Genomic DNA, 12,618 nt, shown 5'->3' with positions numbered 1-12,618 from the left:
GTTACTTTACCGGAGATTTTCTACACAACGTTTCGTTCCGAAAAAGTGAAAAATCGCTATTGGCTGCACTTTGTTGTCCGTCCGTCAGTCACACATACTCCTTCTACACCAATGAACCGATTTGGGCAATAAAGGGCTGATTTGAAAGGGCTTGGTCCAAGCATACCGCGCATACCGATATTTTTTTGGTTTTGCGCATGCGCAGTGTCAAAAATTTGGATTAACGCATGTAAAATGCTAAATTTTTTATTTATGAAGATATTTAAATGGAACGTTGTATGTTTACATTTTACAACAAGCAATTTAGTGGACGGTATTATCTTTTTCAACGACAATTCAACTCATGTATAAAAAATCACATAAGCCGCAGTGTAATTGTCACTTTGACAGCGGCAAAAGTTACCTGCAACTTTTCCAGCGACAAATGCACTAGTGGTTTTTTCACTTATTCATTTTCGAACCAATAATCGCATTATCCTTACCCATATGACTAGTTTGACGTCTGTCAATAATTGATTAGTTTGGTGAATTTCTTGTTCGTTAAATTGTCCTGCCGAATTACACTCGAGGTTTGTATTTAAACCGAGGAAATTTGGGTTGTGGCAATTCAAATCTGTTTCCTTTTAGCATTGGACTCGAAAAACTGTCAACCTAAAAATGCTCCACCTGCGGTGTCGCATTTTTATTAGTTGACAGTTTTTCTCGTCTAATTGCTAGGCAACAGATTTTCATTACCTAAACAACCCAAATTTACTCGGTAAAATACAAACCTCTTGTGCAATTATAAGTGAAAATAGTTTTATTCACAAAGACGATGATTTTTATAAGCAAACGTCAAGTGACATTTCCATGGCAATCGTGAAATTACGAACACCCAGCCCACTTAATTAGACATGTATTCGAGTAGTATGACGTCAATATGATTCCAGTGTATTTCCTATTGTTAAATTATACTGCAGGTATAATAAAAAATACTATAAGATACACGTGTACCTATAATTGGTCTTTAAAGAACTTGCAACGTTAAAGGCACTCCGCTTCGCGTCTGCCATTAAACTCGTTGCGCGTGCTTTAAAGACCTGATTATACACTTGTATCTTAAGATACTATTTAAACTTGTTTTATTTGCGCTTGAACGACTAAATAAATAAGTACCTAGAACTAGATGATCAGAATTCTTTTCGCATCCAAAAAATTAAAAAAACAATTGAAATTGTGGAACTTTCGGATATATAGCTTCCACATTTTGAACCTGCGGTTTATTTGATAAGTGATGCTCGTCCTCGACCCCTTTAGCATTAAATTCCTTGTTGGCATACTTTACGCTCTATAGAAAATTATATGAGACTAACCTTAATAAATATTGGGATTTTAAGATAAAACAATTGGAAGCAAATACTTAGGGAATAGGTTTTAATCCATTTTTTATCGATACGATCATCATATGCACATACGGTAATTAATATTACGCACGCCGTTATCGAATGCGAAACATCCCAAAATTATTAATTTCGCAATCCAGTAGTTGTTTAGCTAATCGCTTCTACTTCACGATATCGCACGTCATTTCGCTAATCTCCAAAACACGATTGACTGAGCTGCCGTAATATTAGCAGGTAATTTAGAATTACCTGGTTATGGGAGGAAATTAATGTTATGTGCACGATTGAGCAAACACGATATTAAAGAAGGACGTCTATTCAGGTGCATTACTTACTCGAGTATTGTTTCTTTCAGCCTTTAATTCCGCTATTTCCTCCTCTCGTTCTAACAGTTGCTCTCTTGCCGAATTTAATTCTTTGGTAAGGGTTGCAAATTCCTGAAACAAAATTATTGTTACATTTCTCGCTTTTACATTATGGAAACGTTTAAGAATAATCAATCAAAAGCGAAATTGGCGAAAACGATTATTGTTCGCATCACATTGAAGAACAGAGGCCTTTTATTACACAATTGCTTACCGCAGTTTCAAAGAAGTTCTCGTAATTTATAGTTCCCATTACAATTCGACGCCTGATTTTTCAACAAAAGACAGACATTATAGAGTGCACATTGGTTTTATTACCTTCATTAAGTAAAGTTCCTCCGATGTACCGTAATAGAAAGAGCAAGAGCGTCCTATGAAGTTAGCAATTTAAAATAATTTTGCCAGTTGACTTCAAAAATAAGTAATAAACGTGTAACGGAAGAAGTGCCTAACAAAACTAATTTCAATTATAATGCAAAGCGAAGTTGTTAATATATTTAACTCCTCTATTTTAAAACAAATGTGGTCATTGCAGGCCGTAAGTATCTTGCGTAAATATACTGTTTTAGAGGGTTAACACAAACTTATTTGATCTTTCTTTTCTGATTCTTGATAATAAATTCTATTATTTTTGTCATAAACTTTTGTTTTTCAAATGCACCACCCTCTGAATTACTCCACAGTTTAAATGACAATACAATCTTTAGTTGGAATGTATATCACGCGAGAATATCATGTTTAAAAAAATTTGGTATCCAATAGGTATATACCGCAGATGTACCTTTTTGTCTTATCTGAGATTTAAGAAAAGCAGAAACAAACTTTTCATGGCCAATAAATTATATGTTAATGACACAAGCAATAAACAGATAACCATACTAACTTTGCTACAATTGAGCGCCATTATTTAATGGTCAGGATGTTCTTCAATACAAAACTTTTTCATGAAAAAAAAATCGAACCAACGCATTTAATTTTTTTGAGAAAATTAATCATTTCTGTCGGAATGTCGAAAAAATCCCTCAAGCGGCGATATGTGAAACTAACAAAACTTCAAATATTATAATATTTGTAGCCGAAGAATAACTCTTTTCAATTAACCCGAGTTTGTTAAAATCGGCTCAGTCGTTTCGAAGATACAGGGTGTTCTTTACGGAAACCTTTGAATACCCCCCACCACTTCATTTTTAGAGATACAGGAAAAATTGTCAAACAAAAAAGGTTCAGATTATCGTCGTCTTCAAAGACCGGATATTTTTTTGTTAGGTTAATATAGCGGAATTCACAGAAACATCACTTTTTTTGATTTCAGATTGCAGTTACGCCCCCTAGCGGTCATTTCAGAAACTTAAAAATATTTTCCAGGTTTTTCTCGTGGCCGTTTTAGTAATGAATTTTTTTACCGCAAGCCTCTACGATGGACAGGTTCCCAGGTACAAGTACCTCGCATTCTTATTTGGCCACCCTGTACATCACAGTAATACCTATGTTTCGATGCGGCGATGAAATTGGTGAATAAATATGGATTTCGCTCAACCAATTTAACCAAAAGTATGACAAGAAGACTACAAAAACCTAGTTCCTGTGGAACAAGTTAATGTGTTTTTTCAGTTTCACCGATGAAATTGGCGAGTAAATTAAAGGTTTTGCTCTACCAACTTAATCAACAAGAGTGTATGACAGGAAGAATACAACAAAATTGGTAAATAAATAATTAAAAATTTTGCCCAAATATGGGCATCCTCTCGAAGGGATTAGAAAAAAGGATCTCTTGTTATATTTTACCAAACGAGATTGCGGAATATTTTGGAAATGTGGAGTTCTCCAAAGCAATGGAAATGCACATCAAGAAATTTCCAGAAAGCTTTAGAATTCTTTCATAATTTATCGCATTAATTTATGATATCTAATTAAGAGAATATGGCAAACCATGCGTCATTTCTTAATGATTATAGATCTGTGTAAAATATAAATAAATATAAATAAAAAATATCGAATGATGGTGATTGATATCCTAAAAAGGAACCGCAATGCTAGTACTTTAATTAAAATTGATTTAAATTTATTTAAAATGCTAAATAATGATTAAAATCAGACAAGACAAGGCGAGTAATCGTCATTCATCACAATTTTTAACACCATTTACTTGAAGATGGTCTCATTTATTTATTGATATTCCACTTTTGTTTCGAATATCAGCTTTCAAATTTCGACTAGACATTCTTTTGCGAAGAAGCCAATAAATATTGGTAAAACGTCAATCAAACATGAATTGAAAGGTTAAAAACATGAAGTTTTAATGCCCGCATCTACTACAGTCAAACTTTCTCGTATAAAGGCTATACTAAAATCAAACCACTTCCTTCTACATTCAACTTTAACCATTAAGCTGTACGGCATTGTCAGTGTAATAATTGTAAATGCAAAGTTAAAACATGTCAACGCATTTCGCATTTTGTTGCTCTCGATTTCGACAATAAATAACTACACATCGGCGATTCTGTGAATGAGAACGGTATCTCCTAGCGAATCCAATTTTGTGTGTTAAAGAAAATAACTACAATTAATCTTTAATTCGTAATCCGACAAAACCCTCGATCTCTCAAAACAAATTACGAGCCTTACTTCGGTCCATAATCCACTTCAATCTGAGCTTAGAAAGCCAAACAAAAACTCCTAAACTAACACAAACTCATCTCATCTCATATTTCTAAAACTAAGATAATAAAGTGCACAATCCATCAGTCAGATGTCCAATAAGGATATCAACAAAAAGCCCTCTCGTTAATTATTCCTATTCAAATTGACATTCTTTCTTTTTAATCATATATTTGGAAGTTGCCTGGAATAGAAAAGTGATTTCTAAGCTAGGCCACAATCGAATTGGGTCAATTTTTTTATTGCAATACACCGAGGAATATGTCCCAACTCGATATGAAATTCTTAAAGAGACAAATCAATAAAAATAAACTCAAATTTTTATTCCGAATGCGGTTTCATTTCTACATTAATCACAATCGCGTTACCGATGTAAATAAAGTACGTCCCCTGTTGCTTCATTTAATTGTTCCCCAGATTTCTTTTTGTTTTCAAATTCAAATTTCGGAAATGAAAAAAGTTCTACACTTAGAAAAAGGAATTATTCCTTACGATTTGATTAAACTTTACCGAACGTTTAGATTTAGAGATATTAAGTAATGTCGCCCAAAGAATAATTGGAATTTTAAGAGAGAACCAATATTACTCAATCAATGTTAATTGATAAAAATAATAGATTTGATTACATTTCAAACATGAGAAGTGCCACGCCAAACTTTAAAATCTTGCATACCATCACACCTCTTGTGAGAAATCAAATAAAAACAATCCTATTTAAGATATGGACAAAATGTATAAGTATCAAGCAAATGCAAAAAAAACGCATCATAGCTAAATCGGTGGCCATGAATATTATAGTTTGTGCTGTAATGTAAATTTAATTACTTTCTTTATTTATCAAAAGCGCATCGAAATTGGAACTGACTCGAAAGACAATTCTGTTTGCATATATCGTGTGTCCCAGGTTGAACGCACCATAGGCAAACAGAGCTAAGGTATTTTTTCGCGAAGGATCCACGAGGCCTTTGATATGTATTTTTAACTTTGACATTTTTTTTCTCAGTTTTTTTGTAATAAGTACAACCTGGCACAATTTTTGTAGATCGTACACAGAAAAATAAAGTCTTTCGAATAACTTAATAAAAATTTTAGGTGGCTAATTGAAAAAAGTTCGATGCCGTTGGGGCGCTCCAAAATTTTTTTCCGGCTCGTGATTTTTCGTTTCAGTACGCCTAATACACATATCCAAATTGTAAACAAAATCCGTCGAGCCGTTACCTCGGAAAATTACCAACGTACGAACGTACTCACATAGGTACATACAGACGGAAAAAATTTATTCTTTAAAAGTTGCTTAAAATTATTTAAAACTACGACACTTGATAAAATTTTATCATGTCCAGAAAAAAGTGATCGCAATAGCCACCTAGCTCGCACTAGGAAGCTAAAAATGGTTGATCGCTATTAACAGATGGAAGCATAGTAAAAAAAGAGGCTATCGGTAAAAGATGCGATCATAAAATTTCACGCGGGAATTATCTCGACTCTTGTCATTACAAAATAATAGGTAATAATTTGAAACTCTTATAGAAACACGTTGACATTTTTCTTTTTTTTTCTTTTATACTTTCTTATGGTAAACAGATTACTAAATTTTTTTTTATTTATTTTTTTTTTAAATTATAATTAATGTGTCTCAACATCGAAGGTCATTGACACAAGAACAATCAAGTATTAGTGTACGTTTACAATGAACGTATACGTAAGAAATACATAAAACGTAAAAATTTCGCAGTTTTTTTTTTTCGTAATTTTTACGTACGTATATGTAAGCGATATGTAAGTCTTGCGCATAGTCGCAAAGGTTGAAAATGTTTTAAAGTTATATCATACTACTTGTAGTATGAATCTTTGATTTATTGTAAACAGCGAAGTAAATTTACGGAAACGATACGGATATGTACGAGTTACGGTGTATGAAATATTTACGTATACGTTCATTGTAAACGCACACTTAGCCATACGTTTATAAACTTAACCTAAGAGCTATACGCTAAATTTTGTCATAGATATTGATACTTTGGAGGAACTTGGTCACATGGTGGAGTTGGTCGGTAGAGTTTAGACTTTCATTTAAGCTGTTCTTCAGTGTGTGGAAGCGTCGAGTATTTGCATGATGTTCGCAATCGATAAGGATATGTTTTATAGTCAGTGGATTGTTGCAGTGTGCACAGACGGGTGGAGGATCGGAGGTTAAGAGATGCATGTGAGTCAATCTTGTGTGTCCGATTCGCAATCTTCGAATGATAATTTTACTTTTCCTGGACATGGGGGCAGCTTTAAATGGCTTTACTGTTGGATTGAAATAATCGAAATAGAACCATTGTCGTAAATTTCAGACACACGATATCACTTAAGACACGGTAAAATAAAAAAGAAAGTTAATAAATCTCGTCGTCATTACCAGATGTCGAACGCAATTTATATTTCGATACTCGGATACTCCTAATTCGTTGCTCTGAGGAGAATATGAAGACGATCCGAAAAGAAGTTATGCCGTGTAAACAATGAACCAATTCTAAGCTCGCTGTTGATACAACACAGTGGATTTGATTTCCGTTCGAATTTACTCGTTCGTTTTGTTGTTTCCACTTATAATGGAAAAACAGCCAGTTTACAGACTAACAACCGTAACATGTGGTTTCCATGTTCCTGTTTTTCCAACTTTTAAACGCGCTGGTTTCATTAACGAAATTGAAAATATTTCGTTAACATTGGTATTAAGTCATGTAAATGCCGATTTCGGCTTGTCTGGTTTAATTATTCGAGAGAGATTTTACGAGAAACTTCGGTAAAGAAAATTCAAAATAACGATCACAATAGACATTTTCCTGTTAAACGTACCTACAGTTGAATTCAATCTGTTTAAGTGAAAATTCTATTGGTTTTGTTTTCAGGTCATAAATTAACCACTTGCTTACCAAAGCAATTTTAAACAAAACATACATAAATCAAACAACAGTATATATTTAATTACCTAATAAGCTATTTTAATGTATCTTTAAAAATCCTCGTAAAAATCATTCAGATAAATGAGCAAAATCTGCAGTTGCCATTTACTTACAAACTTAAAAGACGCTTGATCTCCAGGACACTTACTTAGTATTGGATGGAGGTACTACCTACTAAAACCAGTGGATACTAAACAAGTAAGTAAACACTAAATCTTCATGGTTTACAATGAACCCTTTGAATTAAACATATAGATCTATTAAATTGGTTTTGGTGCTTCTCTTTAACAAATCGGAAATGAAGGTTTATGTTTACGCCAAAATACTGCAACTCGAATGTTTAGGTAGTCGTAGTGTAATCAACAAGTAAAATCATTGGAAGATTTTTAACAGCCCTATATAAGACATTTTTTTATGACCCCTTATATTTTGAAATAATTGACTGTTGTGGTAATTTTTCCTAATCCAGCATAGGGGGACAGGCGAAATAGTTATTATATACAGACTTTCAAATCTATTCAATTTCTTAATCGCAACATTGTTCGTAAGATGCTTTCTATTAATCCACGAAAACAACTTTCATATTTTTTATATTAGGCTTTACTGGATTTGGATTTTGGACCTACCAACTATTCTTTTGCTTTTGCAACGAGCCTTTGAATGGACGGTGTATTATTTTATTTACTCTAAAGACGGTGATTTTTATAATCAGATGTCCATGGCAATCATAGAATTACGAATAAACGCCGCACTTACATACACATGTATTCCAGTGTAACGTCAATATAATTTTATTTTATTTCCCTTATTTTTAAATTATATTGCAGATACAATAATAGTACATTATATATCAAGGTAGAGAAGTACAGTATTATTGCCTGAGCACCAAGATTACATCTCGAGGCGCTTGCGCCGAGGGATGTAAGGTGCGAAGGCAATAATAGACTTCTCTACCGTGGTATATATACTATTTTTTCACTACTAGCACTTGAAGTCCTCTAAATTAACATATTATATTGATAAGAAAGTGAACGGTTGGACAGATTTTTTTGTTTATTAATTTAACATGTCTATCAAGTGCATGGAAGTACAAGTCAAGCAGGCCGTATTTTGTTCTGTCATTGAGATATTTTCAAAGAGTCATTTCGTTCGAATTTTTTCAAAATGTGATAATTTTAGGTATGTAATTTCTCTGGAAATGGCGGATGGTGGCAATTATTCATTTTAGAGAACTTGTCTAAACGTTTATTGAGCGAAATTTCGGGTTGTGTTTTCTAAAAGTGACAGCGCTTTCTATAACCTCTCCAATAAAGAACATCAATTATTACAACTTCATAACCTAACATCTATATATTCAGCTGAAGCGATCGCCATATACGAAGCATTAAATTATTGTAGGGCGCGCCATATGACAAACGTTGTGTTGATGCCAGACTCCATGAGCGTTCTAAAAGGTTTTCAATCGAATTATTGCTCGTTCACAATGGATCCAATCTGTCAAAAAACTTATAAGCTTATAGCAATTATGAGAACCGAAGGATGTAAGATTAAATTTTATTGGGTGAAGTCTCATGTCAATATAAAAGCTAATGAACGAGCAGATGCGTTAGCAAAAAGGGCTATACAAGACCATACCATATAATAAAATAATAACACCGAGTGATGCCGTAACCTATTTTAAGCACCAATTTTTGTTTACAAAATGGCAAAATCTTTGGGAAGACTCCAATTCGGAGAAAAGCACGCAATATGCGACAATCCACCCTCAGTTGATTCGAACTCACTGGTCGAGGAACGTTACTGTGAGTAGGTGGTATGCGACCACAATAGCTCGACTAAAATTTGGTCACGGGCAATATCCAGTTCATTTACATAAAATGGGATTGACAGATACACCCAGTTGCGTATATGGAGAACAAGGCGACCTTAATCATATTTTCCTTGGTTGTGTGAATAACGCTGATTTCACTGACAAATTACTTAAAGAAATACGCTGTCGTAATATGGAATTACCAACCAATATTGTCACCCTATTAGCTCCAAATAACAAAAAAATCTACGATGCTGTGGTGCAATTTTTTATGGAAGCTACAATTAAAATTTAAATAAATAAAGTCATTCATTGAAGAATACCTCTGTTATAACATACTTCTGTTCGTCATCCTAAACCGTTCCGTGGTCTATTTATTGTGTTTGTCTGATTAAAAGTCTCCATGAAAGACCGCATGGAGTGAAGAGTGTCATCCTTGTCATTTTGTTTCCATTCCTGTTAGCCACATGGGCATCGATCCCGATAGGGCTATTTAAAAAAAAAAAAAAAAAGTGGAAAAGAGGTTAATAATCATGTCATCAGACGCTAGTAGTGAAAAAAAATATACTATAAGAAACAAGCGAGGAAACAAGTGTATCAAATCGTGCAGTACCGGAATTTGACATAAAATTGTCTTTGCTATTGTTACAAAGCTCTGTATACGAATGCAAAACTTGACTTTTGAATAGGTATATGTGAATATTTTGACCACGTGAGCTGAACCAGAGGTGTAAATTTGTATATACTGAGCTAGCCCTCGGCGAAATGTAGGCAAAAATTTGCAAGACAGTAACATGCTTTTTGTACGAGTATCATTTGAAAACAAAATCAAAATTGTTGGTACGTGCGCGCGGGCGTTTCAGTTTTGGCTTTGTAACTACCCGTTACAGTAGCTAAAGACCAGTGACAAGATCTATAATGATTAATGATATACATAGAATGTTCAACTATAATTTATGAATAGTGTAAAACAAGTGGATATTGTGAAAAACGCTTACTGGATAATACGAGGGGTAATATATTTTCTTCAATGTACCGCTCGAAAATTGACCGTTAAGCTTACATCCTTATATTTTATTGTACAAATATCCCATGCCTCTATTGTATTACCCCACGCATATTTCCCCAAAGTTGTAAACCGAATATTACACGCTGCGGGATTCAACAACTCCAATCTTTATTAAAGCAAACAATCGGCAAGATACCGGTTCGTAGAGCTCTATACTGGAAACGAATTATGACTACGAATGCAATTTCATTAAAATAATCTTCATAATTACGCCCTAAATAATGTATTTGTTCAATTCCCGCAAAGTGACTACTAGGATTTGCTTTTGTGAGATCAAAAGAAACAATTCACATTATTTACTGTTAGTAATTAATTTAGTAAACTTCAAAGCCTTTTTCAGTATAAGGATATAGCAATTAACGCTGCATTAGTATATCAGCAAGTTCACTGCTGTATCTTTAGGTTCACGAACTGTTTATTATGAACCGATTGTAATGAATTTTAACTGTTTGTTTATATTAATTAACTGGTGTTAATTTCTAATGTATACCCTTTAATTAAACCCTAACTGTATTTAATTGTATAAAATTGTTCCATAAACTATATTAAATATTACACTTACTAAGCTTCGACCCTTAATTATACCCAACCTGAGCATCTACTAGTCTATAAAATTACTACCAAAAAGTTTGGTATATAAATAAACACGTATAAATTGTGCACAACTCTTGTGGAGATCAAGCGCATTTTTTTACCGAAATAGCTTTCGTTTTGACATCACCAATGGATATTTTTGTTGCAGACGTCTCAATCGCCCTTTGTGAGTACCTTTTCCGACAATCCGTTCGTGAGGTATAAAGGAATATACCCGATCAGGATAAGAGGTCGAGGAGGAGGGCTATGGTTGGTAGAAATTAATTCCTTTCACGAGTACCATGAAGGATAAAACTAATTCCTCTCCTTTAGCTCAATCATCAAACTGTAATAGATTAGCAATAAACGCACCTGGAAGTATCAAGTAGCACGTTAATAGCTTGAGGTTATCCGTTGGTTAGATGTCAATAAAAAAACTAAAAAAAAACCACTTTTCGCCAACAGAACACTGAATCTGAACTAAAAAACCAAAAATAAAATTTTCCTTGAGAATGTGTTGGGATCTTAAGATTAGATTGAGAAATATGTATCACCACTTTTTCAACGAAAGTTTTATTTTTGGCTTTTTATTTCAGATTGTGTTCTGTTGACGAAAAATATTTTTTTTTATTTTCCCGTCTTTGCCTTATTAGTATTTTACCTTATGTCACTAGAAAGGCAAAAAGAATGTTCTTGTTCGTGGCTATAGACGTAACCCCCTACCATTGAATATGAGGGATATTCAATGCCCCTACTATGCCGAGCGAGCCGAAGTTTGGCCGCGCACAGCGAGTGAGTGACAAGTTCGGGACCGATACAAACACAAACAATAAGAACACTTTTAATATTTAGTACACATTTTTAATCAATATAAACGTTTAAACCGTGGTTTCAACTAAGCTTATACAATTTTTTACTTTGATATAGCACTTTGCTAATTTCAGTAAAGTAACTGATCCCCATGCTGAATACAGAAACGCCGAATAAACTTAATAAAAATTGGAATTCCATGCTGACATCAGAATCGGCAAACGAAGCTCTTTTTATGAGAAAAGTAATTCAATTATACGCCAAATTAAAATTTAAGCGGTCCAAAGCAGGTATATCTCGGTATGCCGTTGAGAAAAATATGAAAATTAGCTAATATAAATTCGCGGTGGGGATGAAACTGATCCCGCTTACTTTTTAGTGCTACTTTCACTGGTTATGAGAGAATTTAATTCAATACATTTTGAACAAGTGGAAAAACCTCTCTGCAAATCGATACTCGTACATTCCAAAATGTTATACGCGATGGCATATTACGGATTACTCTCACTTCTGAATTGCAATGTATTAAATTCCTTCATCTTCGCAACTAAGGTAAATTATTTTGCAATGCGAAAATCGGGAGGAATTAACCGGTGGTCTACCAAAAGTTTTAACATGAATTTAGGAATGTCAGTGTTTCCGCAGTACAGTAACATTCTAGGTTAAATTATTAAATAACAACTACACTCTCTTTATCAGATAGCATTCAAATAGTGATCCCAATTTTGGATGTCCATTTTTATGAGAACTACATTTAAAACTATAAATGCCCACACTCGCTGCATTGTTACGTATACAGAAATTCTATCTAAATTTAAGTGCTACAGTAATTGAAGATGTATAATATTCAATCAGTCCAATATTGTTTTGAATAGTGCTAGAATAGGGTGCTAGCCATCTCCATGTGTTTATTTTGATCTGAGCGACGTGAAAGAAGCAGAATGGAGATGATAGAAGAGTAGAGTAGCCCGAATCCAGACAAAAAGGTTATTCCAACCTC

At 33.8% G+C, this 12,618-nt stretch overlaps 1 protein-coding gene across 14 annotated transcripts in view; it reads right to left on the bottom strand.

Annotated features, from left to right (window-relative positions):
• The window catches only part of LOC116159712 (liprin-alpha-1), a 76,651-nt gene that overhangs the window by 35,571 nt on the left and 28,462 nt on the right, over window positions 1–12,618 (bottom strand). For 13 of the 14 annotated variants that reach the window (XM_031472763.1, XM_031472764.1, XM_031472765.1 and 10 more), the window contains exons 1-2: window positions 1,962–2,017; window positions 1,718–1,819 (exon numbers count right to left, since the gene is read on the bottom strand). In XM_031472763.1, coding sequence (XP_031328623.1) covers window positions 1,718–1,819; window positions 1,962–2,000 — 141 coding nt within the window. In that variant the 5' untranslated portion in view covers window positions 2,001–2,017. Of the gene's footprint in view, window positions 1–1,717; window positions 1,820–1,961; window positions 2,018–12,618 lie in introns of those variants that run through there. The other variant, XM_031472777.1, reaches the window with a different exon arrangement.

This window comes from Photinus pyralis, unplaced genomic scaffold (assembly GCF_008802855.1).
Source record: "Photinus pyralis isolate 1611_PpyrPB1 unplaced genomic scaffold, Ppyr1.3 Ppyr1.4_LG1, whole genome shotgun sequence".
NCBI lineage: Eukaryota > Metazoa > Arthropoda > Insecta > Coleoptera > Lampyridae > Photinus > Photinus pyralis.
This window is presented reverse-complemented; position numbering and strand designations above follow the sequence as displayed.